General features: G+C 60.3%; 1 protein-coding gene and 2 long non-coding RNA genes across 5 annotated transcripts in view; 1 reads left to right on the forward strand and 2 right to left on the reverse strand.

The window, feature by feature from the left end:
- SEPTIN9 (septin 9) overlaps positions 1-14,874 on the forward strand; it is a 146,212-nt gene that overhangs the window by 8,558 nt on the left and 122,780 nt on the right. The window contains exon 2 of one of the 3 annotated variants that reach the window (XM_072781736.1): positions 6,551-6,607. The exons of 1 other annotated variant lie outside the window; for it this stretch is intronic. In XM_072781736.1, coding sequence (XP_072637837.1) covers positions 6,551-6,607 — 57 coding nt within the window. Of the gene's footprint in view, positions 1-6,550; positions 6,608-12,186; positions 12,227-14,874 lie in introns of those variants that run through there. One more of the 3 variants, XM_072781738.1, reaches the window with a different exon arrangement.
- LOC140607569 (uncharacterized) lies at positions 653-3,759 on the reverse strand. The gene is made up of 3 exons (XR_012009543.1): positions 3,248-3,759; positions 1,079-1,342; positions 653-952 (listed from the first exon to the last, which is right to left on the reverse strand). It is a non-coding gene; the product is annotated as an uncharacterized lncRNA (long non-coding RNA).
- LOC140607218 (uncharacterized) lies at positions 8,699-13,336 on the reverse strand. The gene is made up of 2 exons (XR_012009338.1): positions 12,646-13,336; positions 8,699-12,005 (listed from the first exon to the last, which is right to left on the reverse strand). It is a non-coding gene; the product is annotated as an uncharacterized lncRNA (long non-coding RNA).

A 14,874-nucleotide genomic window follows, 5' to 3' on the forward strand; every position in this document is an offset into this window, starting at 1 on the left:
CATCATTTTCTCGTGAGAGACTAGAAAGTTCATTCATCTTATGGTTAATCAAAGTTTTTTTTTTTTTTTTTTTTTTTTTTTTTTTACTTTTGGTTAATTGAGATGCATTAAAAAGTGTGACTTCAGGGGCGCCTGGGCGGCTCAGTCAGTTGAGCATCAGACTCTTGGTTTCAGCTCAGGTCTTGATCTCAGGGTGGTGGGATCAAGCTATTCGGAGCTTGTCCCTCTCCCCCCACGCCCTCCCCCAAAACCCCAGCTCATGTGCACGTGCACTCTCTAAGATAAAAAAGGAAAAAAAAAATCTTTAAAAGAATACTTGCTGCCCTTTAAAAAAAAGTGACTTCACCCAGAGTTTGTAGTACTGCCACAATTTTTGCCCTACCAACGCAAGAATTCTGATATATTCTATTAAGACTATTTCGATTTTTAGGAAAGAAATAGGAAAGAGGGCAGCCTGGGTGGCTCAGCGGTTTAGCGCCGCCTTCGGCCCAGGGCGTGATCCTGGAGACCCGGGATGAGTCCCACATCGGGCTCCCTGCATGGAGCCTGCTTCTCCCTCTGCCTGTGTCTCTGCCCCCCCCCCCCCTCTCTCTCTCTCTCTCTCTCTATCATGAATAAATAAATAACATCTTAAAAAGAAAAAAAGGAAAGTATGGGGCATCTAGAACTGTATATTTATTTCCGACTGGGGATACTTTTTGTTTTGACTCAACGTGGAAGGGAATCAAGTTCTCTGCTTCCGCCTTGTGTCTGGGGGTCGGAGTGATTTTCCGTGGGCTGGCTTCTGCTTCCATACGTTCCACCCCACCGCCACCCCCGCTGCCCACATGTTTCCGGCAGGCACTCGGGTCGTGTTGGTGTCTTATCCCTGGTGATCCTGCACAGCAGACAGATTGGAGCAGTGATTGGAAGGAGTGTTGCTGGACTTGCACCTCGGGATGGCAGCCGTCACCTAAGTAAACACAGAAGTAACTATAAACTATGTAAATATAACCCAGCCGAGTCCAAACTACACATCTCCCCGTCCAGCCTCTCCGTGGTGGGAGCCCCCAGATGCCAGCGGTGCCGCCCCTGGTACCTTACACAGGAGCCGTGTGATGGGCAGGGCCTCAGAGTCCACGTAGACCGTGATTTTAACTGATCGGATTGAAGATATTTTCTGTTGTGCAAATTCTGCAAAAATGTGGGTATGTTGTTAGGGTCCTTCTCGTGCTAGTCGAGGGCCCTGGAGCTTATGGTTCCTTGGCTTCGTGGAGACAAGCTACAGGTGAGCAGCAGGAAGCTCCCTGCCCTCAGGTCAGAGGGTCAGAGGGAGGAGGTCGCGTCTCCAGTCCAGGGGCACCTGCAGGTAGTGGGGATAAAGGTGAGCTTGCCAGGCCCGAGCTGCAGCTTTCAGCAGAGATGGGACCTGTTGCCGGAGAAACTTCCAGGATGGATTGAGGGGGTAGGATCTACCCCGTTTCTCCCGTGCTCCCACCTTCTAGGCTTCTCCCAAGCCCCCCCGTCCCCCCAGCCCCACACTGGTCGGCAGACCTGGGGACCCTGTCGCTGTGGCCGACAGCCCTCCTGCTGCTCAGACGAGCGCCTGGAGGGGCGGCGAGGAGCCGAGGGATCTGCTTACGCTTAAAGATGATCTGTCGTTTGCCTGAAATTCAGACTTCACTGAGTGTGTATTTTATATGACGAATGTCGTTATGTGGGTGGGACCCAGAGATGGCCAGCTGGTGGGCCCTGGGGGGAAGGGCTCTGCGGGACCTTGCTCAGCACCGATGTCGTGGGCAGACTTGGCTCTCGGGTGACCTTGCTGCCTGGTGAGGGTGGTCAGAGCCCCCGCGTGCAGAAGCCACTGGCATGTTCCCGGCCTGTGCGCCCAGGCTGCGAGCGCCGCCACCAGAGGACAGGCCACTCCTGGTCCCTTGTCCCCCCGCTCCTTGAACAGCGCCCAGTGCAGTCGATGCTCATGAATGTTTTCATCTCGGAGATGCGCCCACACGGGCTCAGAGAGATGGAACACCCGCCCGAAGATGCAGTCAGAGCTCGGGGCGTCCCCGGGAGGGCACCCCCTCCTCCCTCGCACCTGTCCAGCACACCAAGGGCGGAGGCTGGGAGGAGAGGGAGGAGCGCTTATCGCCTGATCTCAGGTTCCTCTCAGGATAAGCCTAGAATTTGACTCTTCACTCCCACCTGTGACCTTTGACTTTGCTGGAGCCTCTCCCAGCTTCTGTGGGCCCTGGGGAAAGGGGTGAAGACGGTGCGTCCCGGGGCCCCCACCCCGGGCTCAGAGGCTGAGGGGCAGGCGGCTGCGGGCCAAGGTCGCTGTGACCTCCCTGTCCTTTCCTGAGAGACTTGAACTCAGGAGTTGGAAGAAAAAAAATTGAAAATGGATTCTTTTTTTTTTTTTTAAGATTTTATTAATTTATTCATGAGAGACACAGAGAGAAGCAGAGACACAGGAGGAGGGAGAAGCGGGCTCCCTGCGGGGAGCTCAACGCAAGACTTGATCCAGGATCATGATCCGAGCCCACCCGGGTGCCCCAGATGCTTTTCTTTTCTTTATTAAAAATAAACATTGGTGCGAGTTTTCACAGAGCCTCCTCCTGCAAAACGGTGACTTCTTGATTGGGGGAAGGTCCTGTCCAGACCTCATTCATTGTTGGCTCGGAGCAGAACCGGGTGCACGTGTGTGTGTTTCGGGGGGCGTCACCCTCCGCCCGGGTCAGGGCGTCCAGGCTGTGCACGACCCTGGGCGGAGATGGTGGCTCCGAGGCTGTGCGTGGCCGTGGGCTCATCAAAACTGTAACTAGTGATAATACGTGAACTCGAGAGTCTAGTTAGATTCCTTGTCTCCTCTGAAGGGTGTTTCGGTCTCGGGGGTTTGAAGCCCGACACGTCACGCCTTCCTGGCATTTGTCACTGCTCTGGAGTTTGTGACTTTGTATGAAATGGCCTTTGCCCTGGCCTCGGAGTTTCTGGGGTGGCCGGGGTCTGAGAGGGGAGAGCGTCCAGATGCTGAGCCTCCCCCCCACCGAGCGTGACCATTTCCTCTCGATCTCACGCTAACCCACACTCGGTTCCCGTGCATGAGCACAGGGGCAGCCGAGCTTTGTTAATTCCTAATTATAGATCCCTGGGTTTGGGCTGGATGTGGGGCTGGTGAATAATGAGCATAATAATAATTTGAAAATGATGATGATTATGATTAATATGCTACTAATGATAAATATTATGTAATCCATTGAGCACTTACCTCGTGCGAGGCGCCCTGCCGAGTGCCTGGAGCGTGGGACCTCATCTAATCTCGGTCACACGGGTGCGGCCGCCACGCTCCGTCCGCGTGCTGCACGCGGATCGGGAGGTCATTCCCCACCCCGGGGTGGGGGGAGGCGCACGCTAGCACCTGGCAAAGCCTGGGTTTGAACCCTTGCTCCTCTGCCCTCCGGCCGTCCCGCCTGCCGGGCCTCGGGGAACTCACGCGGCTCGGTCGGGGATGACTCCAGCCAGCCAGATTCCAGATCTCCTCCTCTCCCCCGGAATATGTTTTATTTTAAAATCACATAAAAATAACTCAATTCTCAACTGGAACAACTGAGCCCTTGGATGGCTCGGAGGCCTTTCCGGCTCCCTCTCTGCTGGGCTCCGCCGCGGCCGGGAGCGCCGTCCAAGGAGCCGGATTTCAGTAGCTCTTGGCCGGGGTGTGGCCCCGGGAGGCCGGGCAGCGGGCGGGAGCCTGTGCGGGGGCGGGGGCCGAGGCCGCCACCTCCCGCGTGCCCGGCGCCTCCTCCGTGCCAGGGGCTGCCTGGCACCGGCTGCGTGTTTTGGGAAATCGGAAAAATAAACAGCATCAATAAAACAAAAGCTCCACCCAAGAAATCTGAGACAGATGCTGTTTTGGTGGCAGCGGCCGCTGCAGCCCCACCCCGGGGCTTGGGGGGCGGCGAGCCCAGGAGGGGCTGGGGGACCAGATGCCCCGGGTGTGGGGTGGGGGCTCGGGGACCTGAATGGGACCTCTCCCCTTTTCCCTTCGCCAGAAGCAGGGGCAGGGGCGCGGGTGGGCGTCCCGCCGGCCCAGGGGATGTCGCAGCCGGAAGTGAGTCAATCCACAGGAATGCTGGGCCCATTCCTTCCCTGTGTCTCACCCCCGACGGTTTCCATACTGGGGACTGACTGGCTTCAGAGGCACAGCCGTGGCCCACGGGGGCCACAGCGGGACCTCTGTGCGGCTCGTCGCCCGCGTGTGCGTGTCGGGGCTGAGGGTGATGCTCAGGGCCGGTTACACGCAGTGTCGCTCCCACTCAGGTCACAGCCGTCGTGGGCAGAGGCCTGCGGAGGCTGGGGATGCCACGCTCACGCCTGGGCAGCCCTGGGAGCGGGGCCCGCGCCCTCTGCGCCCCCCCGGCCCCGGGCCCCCACCGAAGCCACTTCGGGCCACCCTCTCCTGTCTTACGGAAGCCCGATGCAGGACCCGCCGGCACGGCCCGAGGCCGTCGTCCCCACTCGCGTCCGGCAGGCCGGCCTGGAACCCCGTGTTCTGGTTGGACGCCCAAGGACGGACGGTTTCCATGGCTCAGCCGGGAGCCGATGTCGGTCAGGGCAGGTGGCACCTGGAAGGATGCTTGCGTGTCTGCCGAGTGAGGTCACCGTATGTCAGGGTTTGCCGGAGGAGCAGACCCGCGGGGGACGGGCTCCTGTGGTGGCGGAGGCCGCAGGACACCGCAGGCTGCCGTCTGTGAGCCAGACACCCGGGATGCCGGTGCTGTCGTGCAGCCCGAGTCCGCAGGCCTGAGAACCAGGGGACCCGAGGGTGGCCATCCCCGTCCACGGGCAGCAGAAGCCCAGTGTCCCTGCCAGGCCACGAGCATCCTCCCTCCTTTGCTGAAGCCCACAGCACCGGGGGCACGGCCTGCTGCACTCAGTCCACCGATTCACACGCCAACCTCGTCCAGAAACACCCTGGCACCCTCACGCTCCCAGAAATACTGTGTGGCCAAATATCTGGGCGCCTGGGCATGCAGTCAAGTTGACACGACGTGGCTGGGGCGGGGCAGGGGCTCTGCAGGGGAACTTGGCATCTGGGGACTTCCGAGCCTCTCTTCCCTGAAATGGCAGTGGTGGCACCTGCCTGGGGGGCTGAGTGGGGAGGGGACACAAGCTGGTGACTGTCCTAGAGCCTCGGCGAGTGGACATGGCTCAGCATCCCCCCGGCCTCCCGCAAGGGACAACTTGGGCCTCCCCGTCTCCTGGAAGTCTCGCTGGTCACTTTGGGCCCTTGAGTCCCGTGCCACGTGCACCTCTTGGTGTTGTTTCAGGGTGTGTTCAATATCTGAACCCCAAATATTGGAGGACCCCAATATCGCACATCTTGGGGTCCTCCCCAGCCCTGGAAAGCTGCCCAGGCTTAGTGGTAGGTATCTCACTACCAGACCCCGAAGGACGGACTGCACCCCGTTCTGTCGATGTGGAGAGCGTGCGTGTCCCCCGGGGAGCTGGACATGAAGCCAGGTCTGCAGGCCGCCCTGCCTGGGGCTCTGGAACCTTCAGGAACAGTGCTGGCTGCATCCACTCGCCGTTGCCCATAGTTCAGCAGCGGGTTTATGGGACAAATGAGGGAATGAATGAATGTCACAAGAGCCTCTGTGGAGGCACCCGGGACCCCAGCGTTCTGGGTGGGGATCAGATGGTGGAGGCTGCGGGCAGGTTTCTGGCTTAGCCCTGGGCCCCTTCTGCACTCCTCCTGCTGTCTGTGGGGAGGGCCTCTGTTGGCCAACTTGGGGTGTCCCTGCAGCCCCAAAGCACGGCCTGGTTGCCCAGGCAGGCCCTTTCCGGGGCACCGCTCCCACGGATACCCTTCCTGGCAGCCTCAGGCTTGCTTGGCTTAGCACCTCAGCAAACCTCCTCGAGTTGGGACTTGCCTGCCCTAAGCCTCTGCGGGGAGCACGCGCTGCCGCCAGGGGTGTGTGCAGGGACGGAGCACGTGCAGCACGAGGCTGTGTTAATCTGGGCTCTGTTCTTGCTCCCTCCTGGGGGTGTGGGAGAGAGCAGCTCCTCCTCCACCCTCCCACATCCAGCCTGGCTCTGCCCAGCCCCAGAGCAGAGGGGGCTGCGTCCGGGACCCTGGTGCAGGGAAATCTCAGTTCACGATACGGGTAGACGTGCATGGTCCCAGGGGGTGGCTGGTGCCTGACTGGGTGCCAGCACCACTCGCCAGCCTGCAGACAGGCAGGGTGGTGCGGCACCCTTGGCCAAGCCCCGATTTTGGAGTTTGATGGACATTGGATTCATTCTGGGCTCATGTCCTAGTAGCCGTGGGGCCTCAACCCCACTGACATTCAGCTGTCAGGTGGGAAATGTGTGCAAAGGGTTTGGCCTGGTGCCCACCAGCGGCCGGCATCCAGACGGCAGTGGCTGTCCTTGCGGGTGGCCACCGGGTCTGGGTGTCACCTGGGAGGACGAGGGAGCCCATGGCAGGAGGACAGGTGAGGAGATGCCCAGTGGTAACCACCCCACCCCCCAGCGGCCTTGTGTGACCTTTGCCCTCTGCCCCTGTCTTTAGGAGTCACGCGGACCTCCAGCAACCGTCTCCGGAAGCTTGGTGACCCCACTGGCCCAGGTAAGTGGCTTGTTCATCCGTGATCCCCAGCGCTCCGTCCCGCCTGCCTTCCCGGGTGAGTGGGGCCCCTTCCCTGCTGCCCAGGGAGGCACTGTCTTTGGTGGCTCTGCTGCAGGTGGCTTTCAGGCCCGTTGACCACAGCAGAGGCCTGGGGGTGCAGGACAGAGGGCAGAGGGGAGAGGTGGACGTGGATGCCATAGGGCGCGCTCGCCGAGGTGCCCAGGGACGGGCGGCCTGAGGGAGGGTGGCTCTGACTCCGAGCGGCTCTGGGCCGGTGGGGCCATGGACCATGGCGCCTGTTCCCTGTGACCCTGCAGAATGGAGGGTGCTCCCGCGACAGAGCGGACACGCAGCCTTGACCCGTGTCATGTAAATGGGCTCCCGGTGGTGCTGGCCGAGCTCTTCTCTCTGCTGCTTCGGTGTGTGTCATGCTGGTGGCCTCTTGTGGAAGAGGACACTGGGGCCCAGAGGTGAAGGGCCCCGCCTCCCCTAGAGCCCACATCCTACCTCCCAGACCAGCCCTGCCCAGCAGAGCTTCCCGTGGTGGTTCCACATCCACACTGTCCAGTACAGTGGCCACGCGCCGCACTGAGTTTTTTACTCATTCAGTCACTTGTGTACAATTACTCAATTAACTGAATTTCCACTTAATACCCACACGTAGCCGGCAGCTGTGAAGTTCGACAGCTCTGGATCATTCTGGCCACCCCAGAATTCCTTACCCAATGGTCTTGAGCCCATTTCCGGGGCCGTTGCAAACCGCCCCGAGGGCTAGCCATCGGAGGTGGCACCTGCTCGTGGGCTGGGCACCCCTGGCTGGTGGGGCGGCCGAGGGGCAGCTCCTCACCCAGGACTGGGGTGGTAGTGTCGGGGCGTGTGGGTGTACAGGCCAGGATGTCCACAGGGCTGTGTCGGAGGCCCCTTGTGGTGTGGGATGGGGCCGGGTGTGGGGAGGGAAGGGTGACGCCCGGCTGGAGGTCTCCGGGGCGGCTGCATGATTCACATCCGTGGTTAAGCAAGAGCTCCCCCCTCCCGACCCCCCCGGAGCCGCGGCGGGACACCAACCACTGGACTGCCTGGCCCCGTCGTCTTTCTGGGGCAGCTTTTATCTGGGGCTCCTTGCCCCTGCAGCCGGAGTGCTTCTCTGCCTCCCTCCCTTCCAGCAGCCGGGCTGGGTCCCCGGGCCTTGCCCCGTGATGGGCCGCGAGCAGGCTCCTGAGTCTGGGGTTGAGGTCTCGGGAGACTGGCGCCCGGGCTGTGTGGACACCGTCTCCTCTGGCCATCGCTGCCCTGTGCTCAGCCCGGCCGGTTCTGTGCCGTCAGCACTTGGCAGCCGCTTCCATGGCTCCGCTTGGAAGCCTAAGGCATAATTTGCCAAAGCCCAGAGCTGCAAGCCGGTGATCTGGGTTTCGCTTGGGACCGCCTGCTGACACACGAAATCCTCTCTGGGGGGGGCTGTGCAGGCTCTGGCCCGGGACACCCTTTCCTTGTCTTCCTGGCTCCTTCTCTGATCCCTGCCATCCGGGGGCTACGACTGGGGGCCAGGTGGGGTTGTTCCCTGGACCCCCAGCTTCTCAGCTCCCCGCAGTCCCTCTGGCCCTTGCAGGATCCCCCTTCAGAGCTGCTGCCGTCCCGCTCCTGACCCGCAGCCTGACCTCTCGCCCACGCTCTGACTGGTCTCCTGCGTCCAGGACCCCAGACCCCCAGTCCTCCCAGAGGGCAAAGGGCCGTATGACAGTGTCCCCGCCGCCGCCCCTGTGAGCTCAGGGTCTTTGCGAGGCTGTGTTTGGGCCCAGGCCGCAGATGGCTGATTCTGGCACAAGCCGCAGCCCATCAGCTCAAGCCACATCCATGGTCAAGCCTTCGACGAACTCACTCATTTTCTGTCCTTTTTCTTTTTTTTTTAATGGAATTGGTAGACATATAAAAAACACTATAAAGAATAAAGTAACCAACCAGCCATGAACCCACCATATTCCCCTTGAGAAATAAGGGGTTGCGAGTGTGGTCTGAGCCCCCGAGTCACCCTCCCCATGCCTCTTCCCACCAAGATGACCACCTGCTTGTTTTAGAAAAACAAAACAAAACAGATTTTAAGATTTCATTCATTTATTTGAGAGACAGGCAGACAGTGAGAGAGAGCACACGAGCAGGGGCAGAGGGAGAAGCAGGTTCTCCACGGAGCAGGGAGCCCCATGCGGGACTCGATCCCAGGACCCTGGATCACGACCTGAGCCGAAGGCAGACGCTCACCCACTGAGCCACCCAGGCGCCCCGTGACCCCCCGTTTGCATTCAGAACTGGGCACCGCCGGGCATGTCTGTGCTGCTGCCTGTGGATGGCATGCGTCTCGTCCTGCAGACCGGCAGCATCACATCGAGTGTCCAAGGGGAGTCGGCTGCTGGTTACTCTTTGCTTTTTCACGCGACGGGTTGACTTTGAGGCCTATCCACGCGGGGCCCACGTAGCTTTAGTTCATCTATTTTGACCCCAGGCGAAGGCAGGCAGAGCTATGTACCCACGGTTGCTGGAGGCCCACGGAAGCTTTCCTCTGTGACAGACGCTGCCGGAAACGTTCTCATGTACCCCGTGCACACGTGTGTGTCCTCAGGCAGATGATGCCCACACTCAGGCCGCCGGAGTGGCCTTCCAGTCTGGTCTCCCACGCTCACCGACTTTTTGGGCCTCCCACAGCCTCTCTGGGCGGATGCCTCCAGGCCACGGTCCCCGGCCAACCTTTGTCCTGGTTCCCACAGCACTTGCCTCGGTCAGCGTCCTCACCTCCCGCGGCCCGGCCCAGCCAGCCTGCCCCACCATCCCCGCTGGGATCCCTCAGAGCCTTCTCCTTCTGCCCTGACATCCGGTGTGCTCTGGGGTTGGTGGCCTCATCCCTTCTTCTTCTTCTCCTTCTTCTTCTTCTTCTTTTTTTTTTTTAAGATTTTATTTATTCATCAGACACAGAGAGCGAGGCAGAGACACAGGCAGAGCGAGAAGCAGGCTCCCTGCAGGACTCGATCCCAGGACCCCGGGATCATGCCCTGAGCCAAAGGCAGATAGATGCTCAACCACTGAGCCCCCCGGGCATCCCATCTCATCCCTTCTGTAGGGTCCTGAATAACGTCCCCCCCAGAATTCATGTTCACCCAGAACCTCAGAAAGTGGCCTGACTTGGAAATAGGTCTTGAGTTAGTTAACTCAAGTTAGTTAGTTAAGGATCTTGAGGTGAGATGCTGCTGGAATTAGGGTGGCCCCTGAACCTGATGGCTGGGGTCCTTACAAGAAGGGGACAGATACAGGCACGCAGGGGAGCAGGCAGAGATGGAGTGAGGTGGCCACGAGCCCGGGGACGCCGGGGCCCGGAGCTGGAGGACACAGGAGGGGTTTTCCCCGCAGCCGCCGGAGGAAGCGTGGCCCTGCCGATACCTTCAGTTTGGACTTCTGCCTCCAGAGCCGGGAAGGGATCAGTTTCTGTTGTTTTAAAGCCTCTCGGTTGGTGGTGGTTTGTCAGGGCAGCCCCAGGAAGCGCCTGCACCGCCCCGCGGGCTCCTGCGGGTGGACGACCCTCTACCCACCGAAGGATCTCCCGGAAACGCTGCTGTCTGGGCTGCGTGTCTTCCCTTTCTGCTCACGAGCAGGGGCCCCACGGGATCCCCTAGCGGATGCTCCCGCTGCTCCCCGGGTCCCCCCACCTCCATCCTTGCTCCAGGCCCCGTGAACCTCAGCCTCCCGCCAGGACACCCCGCTGTCCGCAGGGCCCAGCTGCCATCGTCACGGCCGCGTGGGCTAAAGGGGGAGAGTGTGCCTCTGTGACGGGGGTGGTCGAGGAAGACACTGCCGGGGCCCGGCTGCCCCTGGGGCTCGCCCTGGGCCCCCACAGGCACCCCTCGCTGGTGCCTCTGTGCCCACCCACTGACACCTGCTCCTCCGTTGTTTCTCTCATGTCTTGTGTGTCAGCCCAGTTCTCCACCCCGGTCCTCAAGCAAGAAACCTCAGCGTCGTCCTTGACCTCTGTCCCGTGCCCGGCACCCTCAGGTCAGCAGGTCACCGAGATCTTATCAACTCCTCTTCGTCCCCCCACATGACCCTTGGATGGGCAGCCTTGTGGCCTGGGCCTGGTCAGGCCTCAGTGTCCCTCCTCACCCGCACCCCTTCTCCCCAGGGAGGCTGCTCTGCTCCCGTCAGCGTGCAGTGGCGTTTACCGAGACCCGCCTGTGTGCCCAGGACTGGGCCGTAGGCTCCATCCACGTGATGATTCCAAACAGACCTGTCTTGGGCCTCTTACTTAGAGAACCCTCGGTCCCCTTGTCCCTGCAGGATAAACTGCAATTCCCGTCCCCCCTCCCGAGCTCTCGCTCCCGCCTCCTCCCTCCTTCCCATGGCCACAGCTCCGGGATCAGCCCTGCACCTTGTCACCTCCGAAGGCATCGTCTCTCTGGGGTGACTTTGACCCCACCTGTCCCATCTCCGTTAGCAGGTTGGCCTTGGGCCCCCCCCACATAGGGCTGGATGTTCTTCCAACAGCCAGCTGGCAGGCTGTAAATATTGTTGGACTGAGCTTGGTGTAGGACAAGCTTGGGACCACCGGCCAGAGGACAAGCTTAAAATAGAAGTATCTGCCTTTTTTTTGTTTGTTTTGCCTTGGCTGAAAAGTAGCTTTTCTCCTTGTTTGTCTTCTGGTGAAGAAACTCGTGGAGCATGCGGTGGCCCCAGGGAGCAGGGGGGGCAGCACACCCGTTCCGCGGCGGGCACACGTGGCTGCCCTATTGGAGGCGGTAGATGGAGAACGTTGGTGTCGTCGCGGAAAGTTCCGCCGGGCAGTGCTGGTCGGGACGGTCCACGGCGCGGTCCTCAAGTCCGCTGTTCACCCAGTGAGCGTTTGTAGGGCGCCTCGTGTGCAGGCAGGACGTTGGGCCCCCGGCGAGTGAGAGACACCTGCTCCTGGGGGTGGGGGTCCAACCTGGGGGGCCCCGGGGCAGGCTCTCCTGGGGACCCTGCCCCGCGTACCCCGTGGGTCCACTTGCGCCGCACGGTGCCAGCTCGGGCCTGGCTGCAGCCCGGGATGGGTGGCTGAGTGCGGGGGCCGTGCGGGGGGAACCGGCCCGTCTGGGCCCCTTCTCTGGCGCAGGCCGGCCCAGGCGGCACCGGCACCGGCACCCCCGCCGCCGTCCCCAGGGCAGACGGTAGCCCCGTTGTGTTTATTTAGGAGCAGCCGAAACTTGCTGCACAGTAAGAAGCAGAGAGAGGCTTCGTGAGAGGAGCGCAGGCGGCCCGGCCCAGGATCCCGCTGGCGGGTACCGTAGCAGCGGCTGCGGAGGGTCGGCGCCAGGGGTTGGCGCGTGGGGGTCCGGGTGCAGCTCTTTTATTTTTAACTCAGGGAAGCAGACGTCAGCCGTTGAGTCTGGGGATGAGCAGGAAATGAACGGAAAAGTCATTTTTTTTTCTTTTTTAGAGCGAGTTCCCCGTAGCTTGGAGCTGATTATGGAGGACTTGGCGCTGGGGAGTGAGAGGGGGCCGAGAGGCTAAGCCCAGAGCCTCAGGAAGTCTCCTTTCGGCCTGGCTCCCCTTCGCCCACCTCCTCATGGCCCCTCCTCAGAATGCGCACTGGGGACAAGTCCACAGGTTGGTCCTGCCGACCCCTTCCTGGGGCCCACGCTGCCCACATCCTCGGAAGCATCCTCCTGGCCTGGTGGCGGGAGTTCAGGGCACCCTAGGGACACCCCTTACCTGGGTGTCCCCTCCCTCCTGGGTGTGGGGGACGTGCAGGTGTGCTTCACGGGGCCGAGCCGCGTCTTTAAAGATAAAGCCCTGGGGATCCCTGGGTGGCTCAGCGGTTTGGTGTCTGCCTTTGGCCCAGAGCGCGATCCTGGAGTCCCGGGATCAAGTCCCGCATTGGGCTCCAGGCATGGAGCCTGCTTCTCCCTCCTCCTGTGTGTGTCTCTGCCTCTCTCTCTCTCTCTCTCTCTCTCTTTCTCTGTATCTATCATAAATAATCTTAAAAAAAATAAAGATAAAGCCCTCCTCGAACTCCTCCTCCTTACCTTGTACCATGCCCCTCGCTGGTGATGGTGACGTCGGTGGCGGTCAGCAGTGTGCAGATGGCAGGTGCAGAGCTGTTGTGGGGTGAAGGACAGATACCAGCTTGGGGACTGTCTGGAAGAGGCTGGTGGGCCTCGGTGCCCACCCCGGGGACGTGGGCGGGTGGCCGGGAGCCGGGGCCTGCCGGTTGGTGGGGGGGTCCTGCCTCCCCCAGATGGCAGGTGTCGGTCCAATTTGGGAAGTGCTGGGTTGAAGGAAGCCCCAGCCCCCTCACAGGGACAACTCACCACATTTACTATGCTAATGTGCCGGAGGAATCTAAGGCAGGCATCTAGTTTTATGTAACCGCAGAGCCCTGTCAGTGGAGGATACAGCCACGTGGGGAACCCACTTTGGGGATGCAGGTCCGGCCTGGCCTGGCCAGTCGCCTCCCCCCTCCCTGAGTGGAGAGTGCTGGTGCCTAGACTGGCCCTCGGTGAGCGGCGGGGGTGGGGTGGGGGTTGGCTGCCCCCTTCTCCCATGGCCTGGCCTCACCCCACTTCTGCGCCTGGGCTCTGAGCTGGCTCATGACTAACCCCGGCCTCACTGGAGCCAATCGGCGCTGCCAGGTTTCTGGTTTCAAATTATCCCCTGCTTGGGCCAGAATGCTTGGATTTTTAGGCATGGCTGGGGGAATGGACGTTGAGCCAAACTATGCCGGGGGAGAACCCAGGGTCAAAGCTGTGCTCGGCAGCTGTACCAGCTACAGCAGGGAAATCACAGCCTGCGCGCTCGGTGCCTGCGGGAGGGCCCACCACCAGCCAGGGCCCGGCCTCCCCAGAATTTCCACCGGCGGGCCTGTCTGTGGGGCCTTCCAGGACCTGCTTGCCCCGGTGGGGATTGGTGCCGGAGAGAGTCCCACGTGGTACCAAAGGGGCTGCTGCTTCTTTTTTTTTTTTAAGATTTTACTTATTTATTTATCAGAGACACAGAGACAGAGAGGCAGAGACACAGGCAGAGGGAGCCACACAGGGAGCCCGGACCCCGGGGTCACACCCCGGAGGCGGCGCTAAACCGCTGAGGCTGCCCCATAGGGGCTGCTTCTTTATGTGTTTTCTGTCGTTTCTAAATTCAATACAATGAACAGATATTATGTTTACAATCAGAAAAACCAGTAAAGAGTACTTTTTCAAAGTCAGGAAAGAGATTTAATGAGTAAACAACAACAAAAACATCTTCATGATTCCCATTGTTTTAATGCAAGGATTGTTAGTGGTTGGTTGAACGTGATGTTTTTAGAAGGGAATAGAATGGGGGTACCTGGGTGGCTCAGCAGTTGAGCGTCTGCCTTTGGCTCAGGTTGTGATCCTGAGGCCTGGGATCGAGCCCCACATCAAGCTCCCCGCAGGGAGCCTGCTTCTCCCTCTGCCCGTGTCTCTGCCTCTCTCTGTGTCTCTCATGAATAAATAATAAAGTATTTAAAACACAAACAAACAGAACGGAATAGAATGACCAGAAGACGTTTTACGGGGACGTTGGCCTTTGGTCTGTGGTGTCTGGGTGGGTCCCCGGGGGAGCTGGAATGGATGGCCAGGGACGTGGTGGCTTGCCACCACACAAGTGCATCCTCTTGAGGTTCTGGAGCTGGAGGTCTGAGATCGAGGTGTGGGCAGGGCTGCGCGCGGCTCCTCCGAAGGCTCCCGGAGAGGATCTTTTCCTGGCCTCTTCCTGCTTCTGGGGGACTGTGGGGTCCTCGGTTTGTGGCTGCATCCAGCCTTCAAAGCAGGGGCCTTCAAGTTTGTCTCCACTCCATCTCATCCCTTCCCCTGTGTCTGTACGTTGACGCTTCCCTCCTATAGGAGGCAGGAGGCACAGGATGGCATTTAGGGCCCAGCCTGATAATCCCGGCTAATCTCCCTGTCTCAAGATCCTTCATGTAATCCAGTCTGCAAAGACTCTCTAAATAAAAGGTCCCATTTACAGGGATTAGGATGTGATATCTTGTCATTCAGCCTGTCTGGGACCTCCCTTGGCTGAGAAACCGCCCCCCACCTTCCCTCAGCATACAGGCCACTTCTGGGGCTTCCAGCCCCTGGCTCGCCTTGGGGGTGGGGGTGGGGAGATGGTTGCTACTTGGTGTCCCCCACCCCCAAGGAGACACCCTGGCTACAAGGGAGACCACATTTGGGGTCCTGTCCCAGGCAGGAGGGGATGGGAATTTTGCTGGCACCATCCAGCAGGTGTGCACGGAG

This window comes from Canis lupus, chromosome 16, assembly GCF_048164855.1.
Source record: "Canis lupus baileyi chromosome 16, mCanLup2.hap1, whole genome shotgun sequence".
NCBI lineage: Eukaryota > Metazoa > Chordata > Mammalia > Carnivora > Canidae > Canis > Canis lupus.